At 47.3% G+C, this 21629-nt stretch overlaps 1 protein-coding gene across 2 annotated transcripts in view; it reads left to right on the top strand.

Annotated features, from left to right (window-relative positions):
- Window positions 1-21629, top strand: part of DAPL1 (death associated protein like 1) — a 56700-nt gene that overhangs the window by 13668 nt on the left and 21403 nt on the right. For both annotated transcript variants that reach the window (XM_069616379.1, XM_069616380.1), the window contains exon 2: window positions 6147-6243. In XM_069616379.1, the coding sequence (XP_069472480.1) occupies window positions 6147-6243 (97 nt within the window). The remainder of the gene's footprint in view (window positions 1-6146; window positions 6244-21629) is intronic.

Here is a 21629-nt window from a genome sequence, read left to right as displayed (position 1 = left end):
CCACTGTTCCCCTGAATCCCTGGGAGCTATATTTCAGTCCCATATTGGAATAGCTCCTCGTCCACTGTCACCCCGCCTCCCCTGTACACTTTGTCCACAATACGCTTGAATGATTTACCTCACATTTTGGAAGGTGTATCCCTGGTGTGAAGCACACTATCCCCTTGTCAGTAAATGAAATGGTTATGTAAAGTCTCCTAATGTCCCTCCCAGTATATTTACGTATCTGTCGAATAAAGTAGGGGCAAGAGCAATATCTTCTACTCCCCTAGGGCAATATCTACTGTAAAAGGAACCACTTCCGTCGCCCCAAAGAATCCTTGAGCATTTATGGCATCACCTGACATACTATATTTCCCCTTCCCGGATGTAGGATTTGGTCGCTCCCAGTGCCTAAAAGAAAGGGAAAGTAGTCACCTATCGTCGCACCCATCCGGGGTTCCTCCGCCGGGTTGGGCGTAATGGAACAGTGTCTGGGGGCTGTCCTATTGAGTGTATAAGGATGTTCTGTTCCCCCAGGAATGGGTTGCACCCACTACAGTAGCCCCCTCCCCGCATTTCCTAATGGGAGCCGTTGTCATGGAGTCTGCGCGTGCCACTGTCCCATCATATGGTTGTGCACTGTACTGCATCTGCAGTATTTACTGTGTATGCACGTTACCCTGCATCTGTGGTGCCTGCAAATAATGCTGCATTGGCGCTTGCGATGCATGTGGCATGGGCTTATGTCTGTGGGTATGCGTCTGCTGTCTGTCCTTGTAGTGGTGTCTGGTCCGAATGTAATACTCGTTCTGTCCCCCCTCCCCCCTGGTTTGCTGGTTGGTATTTTATTACCCCATTCTGTTTTGCCCCTGCCCTTTTCTGCACATCCTGGAGATATGCCCTGTCTGTCCACAGACCCAGCATTGGGGTGTTTCTCTCGCCTGCCTTTGGAACCCCCTGTGCCCTGTTGCGTTTGCTGCCCATATCCTTGCCCCCAGAACCTCCTGTGATTCTGATGCCCAAACCCATGTCCTCTAGGTGGCCCCCTTCCTCAACCGATGCTGCGCATCCTCACCCCATGAATCCACCTCCCACGGGCGGTACTGCATCTGTGGTGCCCTTTGTCCTCGTCAATATTGCCCCTTTCATGATATATTTAAATGGCTTTTTCTGCATTAACTTCACCTCCCTCCTGCTTTCTTTCCTCTTGCTTTTGCCTGAAGTTCTATTGCATTAACCTACAGTAGTGTACTATCGTGAGCTGTATTTCTGACGAAGGCTTTGCCTCTAGCCCCACCAATTTCTTCAGTTGCCTTTGCACCTGTTTTGGCAACCCTTAGCATAATATGTGGTAGAATGTTGTCCCATGGTCCTCATGTTTCAAGGCGCCAAAGCTCTTGAATCGTCAATGGGGTGTAAGTGGTCTTCGACTTCCCCCCACTATTTTGCATGCCATAATAGCACTGTCTGGCGTGTCCGGGTAGTATCTGACGAGCTTGCCATATGGCTGCTCAGCAGTTAGTAAATGGTGCACCATTGTGTGCTCTGTCCTGGGTGGTTACTCCAGAGTACCACACCCTTCTCCACACCCTATCAGCAGCTTCCCCGAAGATTGCCACTAGTAGCCCCTTTACTGCTAATTTCTGTGCTGCTGTCTTTTCCCGCACCCGCGGTTAACGAGGGAGCCTAGGCCTGGTTTTCCTGGTCTGTGCCTCTATGGTATGTATTGAGGTCGCCCCCTCCCTTTTCCAATACGAGCAAATGAGTGAACTTGATCTCCCTATTTGCCCCTCGTGTCTGCCTATCCAGTCTCTGCATCTTTAATGTCTGTACATACTTTTGCTGGCTCCCTGTTCCTTTCTCTCCCGCCCCATCGCCCTCAGGAAGATATCTAAGCCTCTGCACATATTGTATCTGGTCGTCCATACTCCATTATGCACCTCTGGACTGTTGTGATCGATCGTCCTTGTTACCCCTAAGTCCTTGTCTTTTCCCACTTCCCATGTCCTGTTTCTGTGTGTATCCCCGTCCTGGAGGACCCCATGCCAGTCCTGTCTGTGGTACCGGTTTTGCTCCGTTCACCTACCTCCTCCCACTTTGGCGTCTACCATGCCCATTCCCACCTTTGTCCTTGTCTCACTGTGCTCCTCCTTGCGTTTGTGCTCTTAACGGGTTGCTCCATTTCCCGTTTTGTTTCCTTCTGACTAAAACTTGCCTCTCCTTCTCATCTTCCCCCTTGATCTCTCCTCCTCTTCTCTTGCTGCTACCGCTCGCGTCTTCCTTTGATTGTGTCCATGCTTTCGCGTCCCTCCTTCCTTCTCCCTTCTTTCTACTTCTTCCATTATCTCAGCCCAGTCTTGCTTTTCGCTGCTCCCCTTATGACCCTATATTTCTTTACTCACCCCTGCTGATTCTCCCATTGGCTTTCCATCCAATTTCAGATGTATCTGCCGTCCTACCCATTAGTTTGATGCTATGCCCTCTAGCCCCTCCTTGGTGCTGGTCTGGCTCTCGCTGCATGCGCCCTTCCCACCATCTGTCTGACCCCTTTCTGCCCCTCCTCCTTGGTATATGGTGGAGGTTGAAATATTGGATTTGTGTACCTCTCCGCTGCCTTTAGCTCATGTATAGGTTTGAACCCTTGCACCTCTGCTGCAACCTTTTCTTTCTCATTCTCGGGAGGAGGTAGGTGAGTGGGGGCAGAGGGCGCGGCACCCAGTGTCTCCTGCTGGTTCAGCATTCATTGATGCCTCCTACTCCCTTCCCCCCCCTTCCAGAATTCAAATATCACCATCCGATTGGCCAACTTCCTCCCCTTATAGGTGTCTTGTATGTCTAATGGATGCTGCACATTTTTGGAGAAACATGCCGCATTGTGGCCATGGCTTACTTGATTTACCCTCTGCTTTTCGTCCATTCCACGTTATATTTACAAATCTTGTCCTTATATTGCGGAAGGGCCTTACACATAGGTGCTGATGGGGCATACCCCAGCGCTTCCCTTGATAGTTGCCTTTATAAATACTTGACCTCCAGTCGGGGCTTTCGATGCGCCCATTATTACACAAGCACAATGAATACTCTAAACTCGGATTTGTCACACATACCAGTTCTCAATTCTTCTCGAGCCTCTCTGGCCCCACAACAACCTGTCAAGTGTGCTCTGCACGCGGCCCTTCTGCAAGCAACCCTCTGCCTCCGGCACACCCATCTCACGCATGCGCCTTACGTGCACTGCCAACAGCATTCTCTTTCAATAAGTTTCTCAAGACCAACTTCTTTAACTCTTCGTGCTCTTTAGTCCTGTGCACAGACCCGATGAGGTGCGGCACCACTTCACTAAACAAGGGAGTGCTAGGTATAACTTGCAATGCTAATGTCCCGTTACACAAACTTTACACAACCCCCAACATGAACCCTCGGCTGTCATCCTGCCTCCTAAAAGGATAACCATATTACTTAGTCTGTACCTAAAGCATCTTCTTGCAGATAAGATGCCTCCTCGAGACCTAACCAGAAGAACTCATTCCGCAATCTAGACTAGCTTTCTTAGCTAAACCTTGGGATGACATCATCATGACGCGACCTAAAACGCCCAATTCACAGGGAATCCAATGTTCACAATGGTATAGATTATTTCCATAACCTTTTCCCTAAAGACCAAATGTCATTTCTGTGGTTAAAGAACATCTACCTCTGATCCTTTCCCTACTATGCTTCACAATACTAGACACTACTAGATGATGATCAACAATACTCCAAAGATACTGAACAATACTAGTTAGCACCCTGCACCCACCGTTACTTTCCCACTCCACTTAGTCTATACTTGCGCTACGTGATCTACTGACTATTTGGCTACCAGCTCCCCAAAGCTGCCACACCATCCTTCTGGTCTGCTTGACTCCTCATGGACTGCAGGCTATTTCCAAGTTGGCTCCTGGCGTCGTCTGTAGAGGGGTGCACACCACACTAGACTCTTTCTACGAGGTGCCCCGCTGCCCTCCAGGCACTGCGGCCGAAGAAGCGGCTTATGCTGAATGGGCATAGTAAACAATCCCTCTGCTACCAACTAGTTGGTATGGTATGCCAGAGGTCTTGGGGTTACTACAAGCTTACCTGTTCAGCTCCCAGATCCAACAACCTTCCCCCCCCCCCTCCCCCCCCCCCCCAGTAACAAACGGAGGACTCTGCCAAGGGAAAGTTAAAACCGTCTATTACAAAAACCAACATCTTAAGTCACAGCTCCCAAACCTCAGGCCTTTTGTTGCAAAGTAATGTTGCAACATGGGCCCTTCCCCCGAAAAACGTATCCCACTTTCTGATTGGGTGATCGGCATGGTATACCGTATAGATTGCACCCATGGGTCTCATTTGATTGGGCCGCTCATGTCGGGTAGCTAGCCTGCCACTTCCCCAAGGAACAATCTATTGCATTGTTGCAGGGTCACAGGATTGCCATTGGCCCTTGCCCTCTGCCATCCACCCCTGGATTTCTGTCCCCCTGATTGGCTGTCTCCCAAGGCCTGGGACCCAGTTCTGTTCTCAGCACACTGTGCACTGCTTCAATGTGATGAGAATGACTAACACTTTTGCCTGCGAGTGCCCTGACCGTTGCAACATTGTTGACAAGTTAATGAGTCACTTCATGTCTGTTGCTGAGAACTGTTTTCTTCCCACTGTGAGTGAATAACCATTGTCTAGCTCAGCCGCATCACGTGGATGAGTACCATGAAATCGAGCTCTTCTGGTTTGCAATTTGAGTATTGATTCCGTTTTTCTGCAGATGGCCCCTCATTTTAAGTTTGGAATGTGCTGCTTGCCTTTTGCTGCGACCCCTGGCCTTGCTGTTGTGCAGCCCAGTTCTGTTTTCCCTAGTCTCTCGTCCTGCGGCTTGTGGCCTTATCTGATCCTCGTTATACTTGTACTGTGATTTCTACATGTCTATACCATGCTATGTTTTCCCTAGGTTGGTCATATTTGGTCCTTCTAGGTCCCTTATATGATCTTGTAGTTGGATATGGTTAGTTTCTATAAACCTCTACAAGCTTGCTCTGATATATGGCATTTATAACGCACCTATACACTATTTTTGTTGCCTTGCATTCAGCGTTCCTGCTCTTAGAGGAAAATAATGCTTTTGACAGTATGTATAGCTGTCCTCTTATCTACAGAACTGTGTGCATGTTATAACGTGTTTGTAACGTTGTGTATGGCTGTGAGTGTACTTTGTGGCTACATCATGGTGTCATTAATGGTCAGCACAGTGGCTTCTCTGCATTAGTCCACGTCATCCGTCAAAACATTTGGGTCCATGAGCAATGTTGAAGCACCTGTATCCATAAAGACATTCTCTGGCTATGGTTTGAAGTGCTGTCTAAGAGTATCTTTCCGCATACGTGTCAGTCACTGGTCCTCCTGGGGACTAGCCGAAAAGTGAGTGACTTTGTGCATTTTTTACTTCAGGCCGTCATGTTCATGGGAGTGGGGGGCATTCCAGGGACCCTCTCTAGTTTGCTTTTTCCTATCTATTCAGTTTGTACAGTTCATATAAAGATTAGCATGTCCATATGTGTCAGTTCCCAAATATATATTCATTTGATTCCATGCGTCTGGCCCTTAATGTGTCTCTGGATGTGCTTGTGTTTTTCCCATAGCTTATTCCCTGATAGACACTCTGGATTCTGCTCCTAACCCTGGTGCATCTTGGAGGATTTAGTTAATATCCTGTTTCTTTGGGACATGAGTTTCGAGTTTCTCTTTCGGGGGGTTTGGCAATAGTACAAGGCTGTTTCTGTCAGCCTTACTCTTGGGCCACCAGGGACTGTATGCAATGTTGGCACCGCAGTCCCATTGAGCTGAATACCCTCTCTTGGCAACTATGCTTCCTGCCTTTTTTTAAATCTGATTTGTGAAATCTTACGACCCACCTTGGTCACCTTTTTGGACAGAATCTCTGTGGCCAGACTCGCTCTTAAAAGCTCCCTCCTGCATGTGGTGCACCGGATCTCCCTTGATGCTGATTTGAAATACTTCATGCATTTAAACGGATGCATCAACCGCACCGATTGTTCAGTACTTAGATTTTCAGTAGGTGTTCCAGTTGTTGTAATAGTTCAAAGTGCAGTTTTAAAAAAAAAAAACATTTCTTTCTTTTGCTCTAGTTAAAGCTGGGAAAATGCGCGTTGCCAAAAAACAGGGGAATGAAGAAAATGGGCACATTGAGAAGAGTATCAAGAAGACCGCCACTGAAAGAAACAGGTATTTATTTACCCTGACCTTAACATTTCCTTGACTGTCTCAGCCTCCTTCACATTAGTTGTCCTGTTTTACCAGGAGAAGGACCATTTTCAAACAAAAATTGAGCTAAACAAACACTTTTGTCAATCCTCAGAAACCCATGATGTATTTGGAGGGCAGATCACCAACAATCAGACGCATAAAACAATCTTGGCTTCATGTACCTCTTGCAAGCATAACAAAGTTGTATTTCTCATACAGAAAGTGGTAGGGGCTTTTAGTCTCGACTGCTACAGAGCGCACTGGTTAGTTCACACAAGCGATACATAACAGGCAGTGTTGCCACCCATGACTTAAGCAGTATATGGCACCCATTCCCCAACCTCATTGGCCATCCCCTATGTACCTACCACACGCTCTCTATGGGACATCGAATGATTGTTTGCAGTTACTCTACGCCAGTCTTTGGCTTTGCCCCCTTGGGTTCTAGGAACATGATTGGCAGCCCATGTAAGACTGTATCCCTCCCCATGGGCACCTCACGTGATGGGCAGTGGATACTCTTGAGGTCAAATTGTCCCTCTGAAATGAGAGGCACTTCTCCTGATCCAGACATGCAGGCCTCCCTTGCACAGACCTAGATTTGTTGGCATCACATCGTAAGACAAATCATAGACCATCCTATTCAGTTTCCCTCCCCACTCCCCCCATTGCAGCTGCCCACTCATGGGCGTTCACCTGGGCCTTTCCATGACTACACTAATCAGTCAAATTGATGGATTTACGTGCTCTGCTTGTGGGAATCTGGCAGGTCAAATGGTGACCATTGTCTTGGGAGGCGCTCGTGCCCTAAATGTGGGGTGGGCTACTTTGGCAGCTCAAGACCTGCCATGGCTCCCAGGAGATCGTCCTTTAGGGACAGGCTCAGCCCTAACTGTGCTTGGCTATTTGCATGACTTTCTGATTGCGCAGGCTTGCAACATGAAACAATGGACACGTTTATCTATCCAGGTTGAAGGCCTTTTTGTCTATGCCTTGGCTAGGCATTTGTACTAGGTGCCAGGTTGCGTTGCTGTCTTTACCGTGGCCTCAACCATCCAAGACCTTGATCGTAGTATGTTGGTGTTTCAGTGCTTTCTGAAGCGGAACAGGTCTGGCTATGACATTGTTCATTTGTATCGCATACTATTATATAGCCCCACAAAAGTTCACCCCCTCCACGAGCGTTCACATAACCCATTACACCCATATCGCGCTACCACCTATTGCCTACCAAGCACCCCCACCTACAGCAAGGCCTCATTGTTTCTTTGTATTTTTGGTACATTTCCCTCAAGCTAAATCGTTGCGGGGGGGTGGGGGGGCGCGCATGAGTTAACATACAGCCCAACATTTCCCCCTTTAGTTAATCCAACATTAATTAACTCTGCTGCTTCTCGTTCTCTCCAGGCGCCTTCTTTAGGCAGCCATACTTGGCACACCTCGCGCAAGTGCTTGGACATATTGTTCTGGGGTACCTGATCAGTTGACCAATGTTCTGTATAATTTTCTGGGTCCAGTCCTCCCTGACATGTCTATGGGTCTCAATTCTGACCATGTGATGTTTCTTAGGGTAGTCTGTTTGAGCATGCCCATCTTTTGAACCACAAGGTGCACTATTTTGCCTGATCGAAACCATCATGCTATTCGGGAGGGTCTTTAAGCAGCATTGAAGGATCATTTGGCATGTACAAAACGCCATCAGTAGTACTACCGGGAATCACTATCTTCAGCACTGCTTCGAGCCATGATGGTGCCCACGAGAACATTGTATTGAACCATTCAGCTTCCGGCTTCACTTTCCATGCCTGTCTTAGCCTGTGTAGGCCCCCTATGATATCTGATGGGTACCCATTCTCTGAATCATTTGGGGGTGTATGTGCAACAGTACACTTTATTATTTTGCACACCCGCTACCATAGGCGTCCAGTCTAGCACGTATCTGTTTTGGAGAGTCATCAACCTACGAAATTTTGCTCTTGATCGCATCCAATCCTTGCTCTGCATCATTCGCCAACTGCAACAAATGCCTTCTTTACACTTGTGGGGGTTCTCGACTGGGTTGTGATTGTAGTTGGTGCTATTGTCAGCTATTGCTTCAGGGACTGCAAGAATAGCAGAATATAAGATCGCCATTTAAACCAATGAAGGTGGAAGATAACTTACACCTGCTGGCCACACACGCAGTACATGGCCATGAGTCTTGCTGTGCCTTTGTCTGGAATGTACAAAGTCGTGTTGCCTTTTCTTGGGTCCCACTGGAACATTCCAAAGCCCCTGAACACAACTGATACTTCCGGTGCTTGCACTTTCACTTTGGTTTCAAACCATGTAGGTTTCAAAAACCTATGCTGTACATATTGTAAGACGTTCGTTGTTCATGTGCCATATTACTACTTCGTCAAATCCCACCAGCCCCCTGGTGTGCAGCTTACCACCACCTCTTGCCATCTGATTTGAACAATATACTTTAGTGGTGGGCATAGTTTGCATTGTGGGTCTTTGGTGTTCTTGGCACATTTTGCTTGGTCTCCGCCCATCAAATTTGTACTCACTGCCCCTGGAACAAGCTGTGAACCCGGCTTGGCGTTATATGAACTAAGCACTGGGCTTCTAGAGATGGTATATCCTGGGGCACTAATATTTTGGGCGCTCCTGACCTGTGGGGGAATCGAGGAACAGACATGGCAGCTTCAGTTTGCCCTGTTTTCCCACTGAGCACATATGGCTGTACTACACATTGCTACATTCTGGATGATGCACATCGGCCATTGTATCTAATCCAATCCTTCTGTACTCGTCATATCCCATCCTTCAGCCACCCCTTTACGTGACCATTTCTATGTGACCGTATTAGTTGTGTTCTCTGTACATGGATAAGTTAATTGGCTTGAACCGTACCTTCCCCCTAAAGGTTCCCTCACATTTACACAGCCACACCATTGCACCTCCCTCTATATGGGGGCAATCCACTCCTTGAAGGCCTTCCGTCATCCTCCCATGTGCCCCTGAGGTGCTGTATATGCAGCTGCACGCCTCAAGGGTCTACGCAGATATGACAATCACCTCGGCTCTCATCGACCTTTGCTGGCTCCCACTGCACGCACAAGTCGCCTTCAAGTCTTGCGGCATCATCTAGAAGGCAGTCGCCCTAAAGTCACCCAGCTACCATTTGGAGAAACTCTGCATCTCCGGTGGACAGCGCACCACCAGTAGCCAGCACACATGCACACTTAGCTGTTTCAAAAAAGGAAAGGACCAGAAAACCAGCCTTCTCTGCCTACGCCCCAAGACTATGGAACCTCCTCCCTGTTGACATCTCTCGCCCCCACACTCCTACTATTCAGAAAATAACTCTAGAACCACCTTCGATTTCTCTCGTTTAACACCTAGGCCATCTCGCTGTTGTGCAACCTGGTACAGCTGTACCCCCCACCCGACTCCCTCTGTAGCCTAACCCCTGCTGTATTTGTTCTGTTACCACTGATAGTGCTCCATTATGCATCTGTATTCTTACCTCTGTAGTACGACTCATAACCTGGCCTAGTGTACAAATGCTAATCCCTAAAATAGAACCAAAACATATTAACATATTCATTACTTGGTGACTAACTGTCTATGCTGACCACTGTAGTAATTGTGCATTGTGTTGAACTTGGTGCATTAGCAATGACAATAAAACATTCAGTAAACATTGGAGCAGCTGGATTGTCAGTTGTTGGTATTGATCACTGGACTATCTGAGGTAATCTTGCAGTGATGTTGATGATGTACATGATACATACATGGAATACAATGAGATGCCCACAACTCAATTTGGCATAAGATCAACCTGTTATGCTTACTGTTGTGCATGGGAAGGGAAACGGTCATGACAATAGGGGACCTTATGCTACTGTTTTCATCGGCAGGGTTCAAAATTGATGAGCAGGAGCTAAAACCTGCTCCTGAATGTCGGGCATCACACAGTAGACAGATACTGCAGGGGAACCAGGAGCTACCAGTGAACACTTTTGTTCCTTCTGTATGAATAATTGTTTAAATGTGTACTACATGTGTTCCAATTCTTTATTAATATTCTCAAATTCAAAGTTAATGTTGCATTTCCATGTTTGAAAGGCACCAGTTGGCCCTCGGAGCCAAATGCTCCTAATGGCTGTTGGTTTCTACTTTGCTAGAAGCAGGAACTAAATGACTCCCAACTCCCCTCAATCTTGAACCCTGCATTGGGTGCTGTATGGGGAGACCGCCCGGCATCCGAGAGGTGTACCCAATACTGCAATTCCTTTAGTAGTACTGCAAATTAAGTGGCATACCTGACTGAACTGCACGTTGTACATCGGCTTGCTCCACCTGTGCATGCAGTTGCACCCAGTGTCCCCTGAGGCCAGCTGGATGAGTGGCGAGCTTGCAGAGCCTGGTACAGCATTGTTGTCTTGTAACCACTATGGTGCGATCTGTTCCGCCTTCGATTTCCTCAAGGTGGAGAGATAAATTTTAAACACGGCCCTGTGAGCATCGGAGGCATTTAATTGGCGACAATGGTGTATTAATGTGCCGTCGCTATTTCATGAGGGGAAATGGTGATCCTTGCAGGGCTGCATCTGCATGCTGAAAAGGGCTAAGAGAAACAGTGGACCCAATTCTTCTTGAGGGTTTAGAAAACGTGGCCTTTAAGAGGCTGTTTATCCGTTGGACAACGCGTTGGCTTAAGAGTGGTAAATGGAACATAGCTTGAGCTTAATAGCTCACAAGCAGTTATTTTCTTAAATAACTTGTTAATGGAGTGTCCATTATCTGGTTTTTAATACTTGCTCACGCCCCACTGGGGAGCACTGATTAGTAAAAATGTGGCCACAGATTTGACATCTAGATGTGCACATGGAGCAATGGCAGAAGGGGCACACCACCATGATTAACTAGAGGAAGGTGTTGCACCATTCGGCGTAATCAACATGGAGCGCACGGTATGGCCTGGTAGGGCAAGGCAATGTGTCCATAGTGTTTGCCCAGTATTGTATGCCTGGCATACTATGCAAGTTGATCAACAATTATGAAGATTGGGCACGTACCAGTCCTCTTGTATGTCAGCATTGATGTGCTGCTTTGCTACATGGGACAGGTAGTGCAACCATGGCCAACAAGTGGCATCACCACCTTGCCTGTATTGCCCTGCTTCCATATTAAATCTGGGGGGGGTTGCTCACTTTTGCCATACAGTTGCTCCTCGTGTGGCGCTACGCCTTGCAGTTCAATAATCTGGGTAATTGGTAAGGAAGTATTTGGAGCTAGCAGCTGTACTTGCAATCCCAGGTTATTCATAAATGTCTGGTACTGGGAGATAGGTTGCTAACTTTGTTGCTGCAGCGTTTGAATTGATTGTGTCCATTATTCATATGCGTGGCGCATACCACTGATAGTAGAGGTTCCACAACAATGCATACATTAGTCTATCCAACAAAGCAGCGTGTGTAGCACTGGGTACCATTTGCTCTAAATCCCTCCTTTTCCATCAAGACAACTGAGTTGACTGTGGTTGTGACGTAGGCCAGATCAGAATAGATCACTCAGCAGCCCTGCAGTGCCTCTAGAGCTTTAATGCAATAAAGTTCACCTCATGGGCAGAGTAGTGCATTGGTAATCTTTTCCGCACGTACTTCAGACTTTCCATCTACAAGCCTGACCACTGTGGCCCCTGTGTGCCTCCTGGTCAATAGTTGCGTCGTCAAAGAACAGTGAGGGCACAATCTTGTGCTTTGGAAGGTCATAGTCTGGTCCCTCGGGAGATAATCGTGCACATCAGTTGGGTGGCTGAATTCACGGTTTTACACCATATTATGTAAGGGCTGGACAGTATAACCTCATAGGCTGATGCTCTCTAATTTGGATCGCTCCAAGATGGCAAACACTGCATGTTTGACATACGTCACCCTTCATAATTGTAACTGACTTCTCGCTATCAAAAGCTGCTGCAGCGAGAGCTTGTTCACACGGGAATTGGCCCTGCATAAGACTTGGAACATGCCACTAGTGCCAAGGGTTTATGACCATTGTACTTTTCTGAATATGAAGCAATCAAGTCTTGTGTGTAGTCAAGTGTTGCTAGGACAGGGGTGGTTGCAATAAGGATTCTCAACTCTTGGAAACTAGTGAGCATTTCCTTCGTCTATGTAATTGTGCCCTTCAGGGCGTCTTTGAGCAGTCATAGTTGGTCAAAAATCATGCCCTCCAATTACACAACCCAAGGAATATTTGCATGTCAACTGTTACCGGTTGGGGAGTGCTGCGTACTTCTGCAGCATATTTTCTTACCCTGAACAGAACCAGTTGACCGTTGTGTGTAATGCTTCTTGTTGGCGGTATTGCAGCTGGGCCCTGTCCATTTTGTATCCTTTATCAGCAAGTAATTGTAATACGCGAACATTGTCCACATATTAAATGATGGTGCTTGGTACGTGCATGCCCCCCAAATCTGCATGTAAAACGGTTCAAGATACTGGGGGACTCGCAATAACCCCGGGACAGGCTTGTGTTGGAATTCCGTCTCAGTGCAAAGTCCATGACAGTAAAGTGGGTCGCTGTTGTGGGTATGTTGCATAGTATTGTCGTGGGGTTGGGCACTACTGGAAACTCTGCTTCACTGTCATTCAAAGGGTGTAAATCCTGAAACCTCTGACTAGATCATTTTGATTTCTTGAGGGGTATATACTGTATTACAGGGAGAGTTGGAAGATAAAATTCCTTGGTGTAGGTGTGCAGTGATGGGGTCATGTATTCCTTCTGCGGGTATTATTTCACTGGGGCAATACGCCCCTGGTTTATTGGTAATTTGAACCGGAGCAAAGCTACGCAAGAACCCTACCTCCATGGGGGGCTGGTCATCTACAATGTCAAACCTTGGATAAATTTTCTTGGGGCAAAAGATTGACGATTTCTGCCACAAATCTGGGACCTGGAGATACTATTTCACAAGGAACAGTGCTAGCACCATCTCCTGTCATCCTTGTCCTCAAATCTGTGTCAGTCACTTCTTTGAACAGTTGGGCTGGTTCTATGCACAATACTGTGCATCACTCCCGTGATCGCTATCTGTACCTATTAATACAATTCTGTTCTTCAACCCCCACCCCATATATCCAGAGTGTGGATGGTCCTGGCTCAATATTCTTGGGGCTAAGTGGGCCGAATAGAAAATCGGAGGTTAACCACTTGAGGTATTACATTTAACACTGTAACCCCATAGATGAACAAATATGGGTGTACTGTAAACCCCCGGGTTGCTTTCTCCCTAAGGCATGAATGGCCATGGCTGTTGTGGCACATTCCTGCGGTTTGAACATACCACCCTCTTTCATTAAACGAGATGGTCCTGTTCAGTTGCTGAGCATGTCTCAACCTAGCAGGTTGATAGGAGGACGTTGTCAAATGGGGCCAGTACAATCTTTCCTTGTCCCCACCCCCACTTTAATGGCTAATTCTTCTGTAAATAGAACAGATTGCACAAGGCCCTGCATGTCCCTCACCGGACAAAGGAAAGTGTCCTTAGCTGGTACACGATTTAGTTGCACCCGTGTCCACCATGAAAATGAAGGGTTATTGCTCATCTCCACGCCCACCAAGGGTTCCTCTTCTGGGTTGGCAGGGCCTGACCATGCTAAGGCTCTCTGTGGGCAGTCCTTATCCGGGTAGGTGTTTGTCCCAGGTAAGACCAGGGATTCCCGCTGATCACGCTTAACTTGGTAGTGTGTAATGGTGTTGGGAACTGCATTACTGTCGGGCATTTGAGGCACTTGTGGTGGGGTCAGATGTGCTGTACAAGGAACTGGGATGTGGAGCTCCTTGTAGCTGCGGAAACTGGAGGGGAGCAGGCGGGGCTGGTGTGGACGATGCACCACATGGGGCAGCTAGGGGTATGGGCCAGCGCTCCTGGAGCATATGGGACAAATGTTTATAGGCGGATACTGGCCTGCTCCTACACTTGCAAATGGCCCGTTCTCCTGCATGTCTGACACTGCATATCCCCCCTACCCTGTGGGTACCCTCCTTTGGGATGGAGACACCGGGGGGGGGGGTGTTTGCTGGTACTGTTGGCTGAAACCCACTGTTCCACTTGTGTCCTCCTCATGCAGGTACCGTTCTTACGGCTGCCTGTGCTGTCTGCATGTCCTGTAATACTGCGATCATCCCTTCTACTGATTTATGTGAACCAGTTTTGCTTCATCTGTATATAGTTGGATCGTTTCCTTCTCCTTTCTCCAGCAACAGTTTGCAATTGTGTAGAATTAGACTGGATTTCTGGCCAACCCCTTTGCCTCAATCCCCACTATCTTATAGAGGGACAAGAGCTCTGTTTTTGACCAGTGTATCACCACTGCTCAACATCTCTTGTGTCTGGTAGATATACTGGTCAGGAGCTTGATTCCTGTATTGTGCGTTGCATAATGGACTGGAGATCTGGTGTCTGGGTAGGCACATTGCAGTGCTGCCCACACTTGCGCCCTGATATCCTCAAAATGGGCTCATCATAAATATCGTTCCCTAACTGCAGCCCATGATATCCCTTTTGACCATATTTCGTCTGCCTGATCCCCTAGTATTACAACTCGGCTTTCAAATCCAGTACAGCAGTTTTCTCGAATGCTTGAATCTGTTTTCCAGCGCCTGCAGTAAGAGATGACGGTGCTTTAATTGGCCATGGTATATACTGCACCCTTGCCCTCATGCAGGATATTCGTTTTGCAGTTTAGGCCAGATTTATAAATATTTTACCTGGTGCAGAGATCTGGACTAGTGAGCTTATTAATAATCTTGAATTGACTGAAAGGCTTTGTCTGAAATCTTCACTTGGCCTTCTAAGCTCTACCCGATTAGGTACATTTACCTTACAAACCAAGCTGAATTCTATAAGCAGCTCTTTAATTATAAGCAGACTATTTATTTCTGATCGTCAATTCAGTGGAATCTCTTCACATTAAGCTTATGGCAACTAATAATTTGAGCATTGTTACTGCCTACAAACTGAATGTAGAGGCTACTTTTTGGACACAAGCTTGGTCTTTCATTTTGTATTTATCTGCATACAAAATTAAGACAGATGGACAAAAGAATTATTCGTAGAATGTATAATTGGTGGATTTGGCAGCAAAGGGCTCGAACAAGGATTGTTTATCAAACCAAGAGTAATGGTTATCTTAACACACATACAAATTAACAATGTAATTATGTGGCTAAGTGTAAAGTATAAGTACATATGACTTTGTATTTCATGGTGTTGAGACCTCTCCCATTACATGTAGTTTATATTCTATTCATAGTAAAAATGTAATTTCCAATAACTACCCATTTTTGATCTATGATGGACTATTCCATTCTGAATGTATTGCTTTGTATGATGTATCTCGTTTTTTGTTAGATTTTTGTATGTGTAAAGATCTTTATTGGGCTATTATAATAAAGGATCAACTTAAAAGACCTCCTTTATATTCACACAGATGAGCTCTAGCCGGTATTGCTGACAAGTCCTTGTCAGAATCTGCTGGTGATGCAACCACAAGATTTTGGGTTGCATCATTTATAGCGCTACAATCTGGCCCTCCATCAGCCTCTAGTGTCTAAGTCATTGATGGTTTGGTGCCCTTTCGTTGCATCTGGGTGAAGGACCCAGTTATTCAGTTGGAGGTATTTCATCCTGTTTGCTTTGGGAGGGACAAAGTTCCATCTTACATTTGAGTTGTGCCGATCACTGACTGGGTCTGGGATTTTCACTTGGCAAAATTGCCCCTGTGGCGTGGCACATTGTCTGAATTTCGATGTATGGGTGTGTACCCAAATCTCCAATCGTGCCCCATTTAAGCCCCGTCACTGGCCCGCTACCAGGAGCAGGCCGGTTTAGTAAGTAAAATGTTCTACCTGTCCATGTTTTATTTTCAGAGGTTCCCCTGCATTGTTGCTCTATATGTAACTTATGGGGGGGGGGGGGGTGTTACGAAACCATTGAGATCAGGGCAAACTTTCTGAGAGTGGGTTTGAAAGACTGTCTTGTTAGGTCTCTAACATGAACCTTGTGATGTGGATTTTTAAACATTCAAAATGAGCTAATCTGGCTGGTGTGGGGTGGACATGACGTAACTGAGACGGGTCTGATAGCACAAGCTTGTTCTCCTTTGACCCTTGCTAATAGTGTTTAGCAATGAAGGAGTTTGAGGTTAGGATATGTTAAGACTGGTACACCACCTAAATGTTTTGCATGAAGATCAGGCGCATGTGTCCTAATCACTGTTGCTCTGCATTGATTGAAAGGTTAAGGAGATTCACTTCTGTAATGCATGGTCTGAGCTTCATTAATGCTACTGCAGATTAAAAGTTTAACTCGTGGCAGTTTGGGTTTTGGATTACTCAGTTTGTAGAGCTTTACTGCTGCTGGAAGTGATCTTTGGGCTGGAGGTCCCATCAGTTCATCAACCTCATAATCTAAGGCACATTTCTGCTGTAGGCAACACACTGCTTCCCTGTTGAGTGACCTATTCAATGGGCCTCTGACAGCAATACTTTTACAATAGGTTTTGGTGAATCAGGTGGCCACTGGTTCTGCACCCCTGCCCCTAAAGATCCCTCAATTCTAAGGTAATTTAAAACCTTGCTAATTTATGGATTCTGGTCAGGGGTGATGTCTCCCACTCAAAGCTTCTTTGGTTATTTTTCGAGCCTCCAGAGCCCTCTGACTAAGATGCCTTGTAAATGATGCTACTTGCTTTTTTTAGCATTGTTCCATTGTTTGGTCCGATGGTTTAAGTTTGGTCTTGGCATGATCATGCTTCACCTCTTGCTGGTTCCACACCCACCAGCTCAGATTTAGTTTTAAAACTCCTCCACTGGGCTTTATGATGGGGAACATCTAATCCCATCAAGCAATCGACTTCTGCTTGCATAGGTCATATCACAGGCTGTGATAGTAGTTGCACCAATTGATGTAACATTGAGCATTTTCACACCAACCATGTCACAGAGAAGGTAATACGAGATTCTCTGGCCATCTTCTTGGTATTCCTCCAGGCTACACTGGTCATTGCGGCACAAGTGTCTTAATTGCTGCTCCAGTTTTTCAATTATTTCTACCTTCCTTTTACAATACTGCATCTGGCACAAATACATTTCTGATGCTTGTGAATCTGCTTAGAATCGCAAGCTGTGCATATAGTCAGACATCTAGTGGTAATCTCAGAGTAATGCACCTTTCTTTCGAAGATCGAAAGGGGACGTCAACATGGGTGTTAGTAACACTATCACTAACGTGTGACGTGTAGTGTACCCAAAATCCCTCCCGTGTTGAGCTCAAATTGTCTTTTTCCACCCAACTAGTTGGTCATCCTATGCAAGCTCGCAAGAGTAATATTGCTCAATATTGAATACATTGTCTCCCGTCTACTTTTCAGGGACTGCATCGTGGAAGACATCCGTGACTGGTGAATTGATGAATATCTGTCTACCGCGTGGCCTCGGCCCTTACAGTAGGGCACTGGGTTTATTCTTTTTCAAGAATGCGTTTCCTTTTCCCTTCTCCTCTCTGGGCTGGCTGCCATCACCCTCTGCTATGAAGAGGATGCCTTTAAATTGTCTGTCGTGTAACCGCAAACTCCCGTCGAAGGACACCTATCGCCGTTGCAAATCGGTGTCTACCCCGTAACCACGATGAGCAGTCATGCAAGCTTTCTTCCCAAGATGTTAAGACTGGTGGACTAAATGCTGGGCAGCCTATGCCCTTCCCCCCATTGGCGCTATCGCTTTGGATGACGAGGAATCCATCGGCAGCCATGACTCCATTGGCCTTTCGGCAGAACCTTTAGGCTCCCCAAGGCCCAGGCTGACAGCCCACCAGCTCTTTTATGGGGAGTTCACATCCCAGTGACAGGGTGCACACGCACACCAGAGTACCAAACAACGAAGCCCCAAGGCCTCCTTGGCAGAAGCTTCGCACAAGCATGCAACGCCATCAGGGCTGTCGATAACTGGGCCTTCTGAACCTCGTAGTTCGGCGCCCTGCATGCAATGCCCATGCAGCTTGTTACTGGGCATTCCTCTACAAAGTGCATTCACCCCCAAAAGCATAGTCACTGGAACGCCATCCAAGGGCGCACTAGGGCCTAGGGCTTTGGCAGAATCGCTGGCGCCATCAGGCACGTCAACCTGCTTTCAGCTGCGGAAAATCTGCAGTCTTGCAGCTATTACGGCCACTACTGAACACCAGGGAACCCCATCTCATTTAGAGTATTACAAAGCCCCCAGCCTCTCTCGAAGGCCCCCCACCAAACTCACTCAAACCTTTCCACCTCGCGATACTTCTGAATCTTCCCTATGGACTAGGGAGAGATTTGATTTATATGGCCAAAATGGCCCAATTGATTGATTTCTCTGGACTCTCCAAAGAGATCTAGGGGAAGACTCCTTCCCCATCCCACAATAACAAACTTCCTGTCTCTGTACAAAGCTACCAGGAGGATATCCTAGATGTCTCAAAATAGGAAGAAACCTTTTGTGCAGGACATAGGGGAGCAAGAACCAGATTGGGATCGGGGTCAGTGAAGGGATCAGGGCCCTTAGCTGTCGCCTACACACACCCATGACCCAGACATTATTTGTCTATACCCACCTTCTTTGCCTGCACAAAGGTATTCATCACCTGTAGATGAAATGATCAACGCCATTCTAAAGGGGGCAGCTGATCATTTCGAAGTACTCGTGAGGCACACCCTGACTCACTTTGTCAAATATTCTGAAGGAGAAGACTCCCACTAGTTAGGCAATCTGTAAAGAAGCACCTGGTTCCTTTATCACCATCCCTCACAGGGCAGTCCACCCTCCGGTTGAGAGTTTTGCCCATATGCTTCCGACCCCATGTCATACGGGGTCATGCCACACCGACTCCCTGGGGGTTACAACCACTAGAAAGAGGGTTGGGGTTTCACTGGGTATTTACCCTTGCTCCTAACTCCTGTAACTGTTCTATGCTACTTACCTTCATCTTGGAACGTGGAAGTAGCTTGTCCTTACCTTTGCTCCTAACTTCTGTAACTAAGCTGTAAGTTCTCTTGTAACCTGCGCCCTGATACCTCTGGGTCCGGCACGCACAACAAATAAACTGTCCACGGCGGAAGCACCTCTGGATAAAGATTGCAAAAAATATTATGCCCTTGGGGAAACTTATCACTACCTCCTGCGGCCTATTCAACCATGATCGTAAATAATACGACTCTCCTGGCTAGCTAGTGACATCAGTGGGGCCTACTCCAGGAAGACCTTCAAGAAGTCACTGAGCCCACACGATCACGCCTGCTGGTGGTTGTGACTGAGGGCAGACAGGTGACACAGTATGTTAAAGAACACTCTGGACGTTGCTGAGACGGCTGCACACTACCCCAGGGGACTCTACTTAAGAGACATGCCTGGCTGAAATCTAGAAACCCAGGCATCTCATCTCTAATAAACCTGTCGGAATCCAACCTCTTTGGTAAAGCTGTCGATGACTCCCTGGAGACTGCCAAGAAGGAGCACGAAATGCTGAAATCCCTCAGCCAAGCCCTTCCGACAGTAGGGAGGCTCAAACTCTCACTGTTAATCTTTCTCCTGGTCTTCCCATGGTCAATATGGCTCTGGAAGTACCCCATGGTCCTCCGGCCAAGGCTCATATGGTAACAGCCAGTATCAGCAGAGAGGTCAACGTAGAGGCAGGGACTCTACTCCAAGAGGCTCCCAGCCCTCCACCTCAAAGTGACGAGCCGGTTCGGATCACCTCCCATGCCTACCGGTCTGGGGATGCTTGTATTCATTTACACTTCCATGCAAGAGGTCATCACCTCAGACCAGTGGGTGTTAAAGACTGTCACCCCGGATTACTGCAATGAGTGCCACCGGCCACCTCGATGCCACTCACTGAAGAGCAGACTCCTATAACCGGCAAATTCTGCTGGAAGAGGTGCAGATCCTTCTGGAAAAAAGCACCGTAGAAGTCCCCATTCACCAGGTAAACAAGGGTATTCATTGTATACTTCCTTGTACCCCAAAAAAATGATCTCACCCTGCGCCTTGTTAGACCTGCAACCAGCAAACCAGTATGTAAAACCACAAAAATTCTGAATGACAAGTGCTGGAGGTAATCCCACTGTTGCTGCAGGGGAATTACATGGCCAAATTGGATATGAAAGATGCATGCTTTCACGGTTTCTGGGGGCTCTAATTCATACCAAAAACTGTCTGGACTTTCCCTCCAATGAGAGGGTCCAAAACATGCTGTTAAATATCCCTCACTATGTAGCCAGTCACAAGGTGACTATGCAAAGCCATACGTCTGTTGGTAATGATGGCCTCCTGCATCTACCTAGTGCCACATGCTCGCCTGTGCCTGACCCCCATGCAAGAGGGGCTCTAGAGCCAATGATGTCAGGCCAGTGGGATGATATAGTGGTTGTCTTGGCAGCCCTTGTTCAGTCTCTGCAGTGGTGGTCCAGGGAAAACCTTCACCACCTCTCCAGTAGAAGCCTCTGACCAGACTCATCTGACGGGGTTGGGGGGGTGGTGGTGGTGGTGCCCACCTAATCAGATGGCACACAGCGTGTGGTCCCCAGTGGTAGCATCCAATCAGACTTGTTGGAACTGCTAGCAGTGTTGCCCATGAAGGCACTCAAAACACGCCTCCAGGGGAAGACTGTACTAGTCCTCACCGACAGTACTACAGCCATGTGTTACTTACACAAAGAGGCACTCACTCTAGGGCTGTCCAAACTGTCCCAGAACACATGGAAGTGGGCTCTCAAACACAAGATGTTCCTGTCAAACCACGTTCCATAGGAACTCAATCCTCTGGCAGACTTACTCGAACAGAGAATCTCCCCCCTCATAGAGCACGATTGGCGACTGCACAAGGACATTGTACTCAACGTCTTTGCAGACTGGGGCTTTCCAGAGATCGACTTGTTAGCAATGCTGGAGAACGCACAATGGCCAGATTACACCTCCAGGTACCCTCAGAACTGCTCCAAGGGGAATGGTCTCTGGATAACATGGTCCTGTGTTTTCGCTCAGTTATTCGTTCCAGTGGCAGCTATTGGGGAAGGGGACTGCCTCTAAATCGGCGATCGCAAAGTGGATTGTAAACTGCATCGCACTGTAGCACCCTAGCTAAGAGATCTGCCCTTCACGCCTAGACCACACTCCTCAGGGCACAGGGGCTCTCATAGCATTCATTGCAAATGTTCCTTTGAGTCCATTTGCAAGGCAGCAACCTGGAGTTCTGTACACACCTTTACACTACTGCCTAGATGCACACGCTCGCTGATTCTCTGGTGGGACAAGTATTCCTTCACACATTCAACCAC

Source organism: Ambystoma mexicanum, chromosome 9, assembly GCF_040938575.1.
Source record: "Ambystoma mexicanum isolate Mex_15411 chromosome 9, UKY_AmexF1_1, whole genome shotgun sequence".
Lineage (NCBI taxonomy): Eukaryota > Metazoa > Chordata > Amphibia > Caudata > Ambystomatidae > Ambystoma > Ambystoma mexicanum.
Note: the sequence above shows the minus strand (reverse complement) of the source record. Positions and strands in the feature narration are given on the sequence as shown.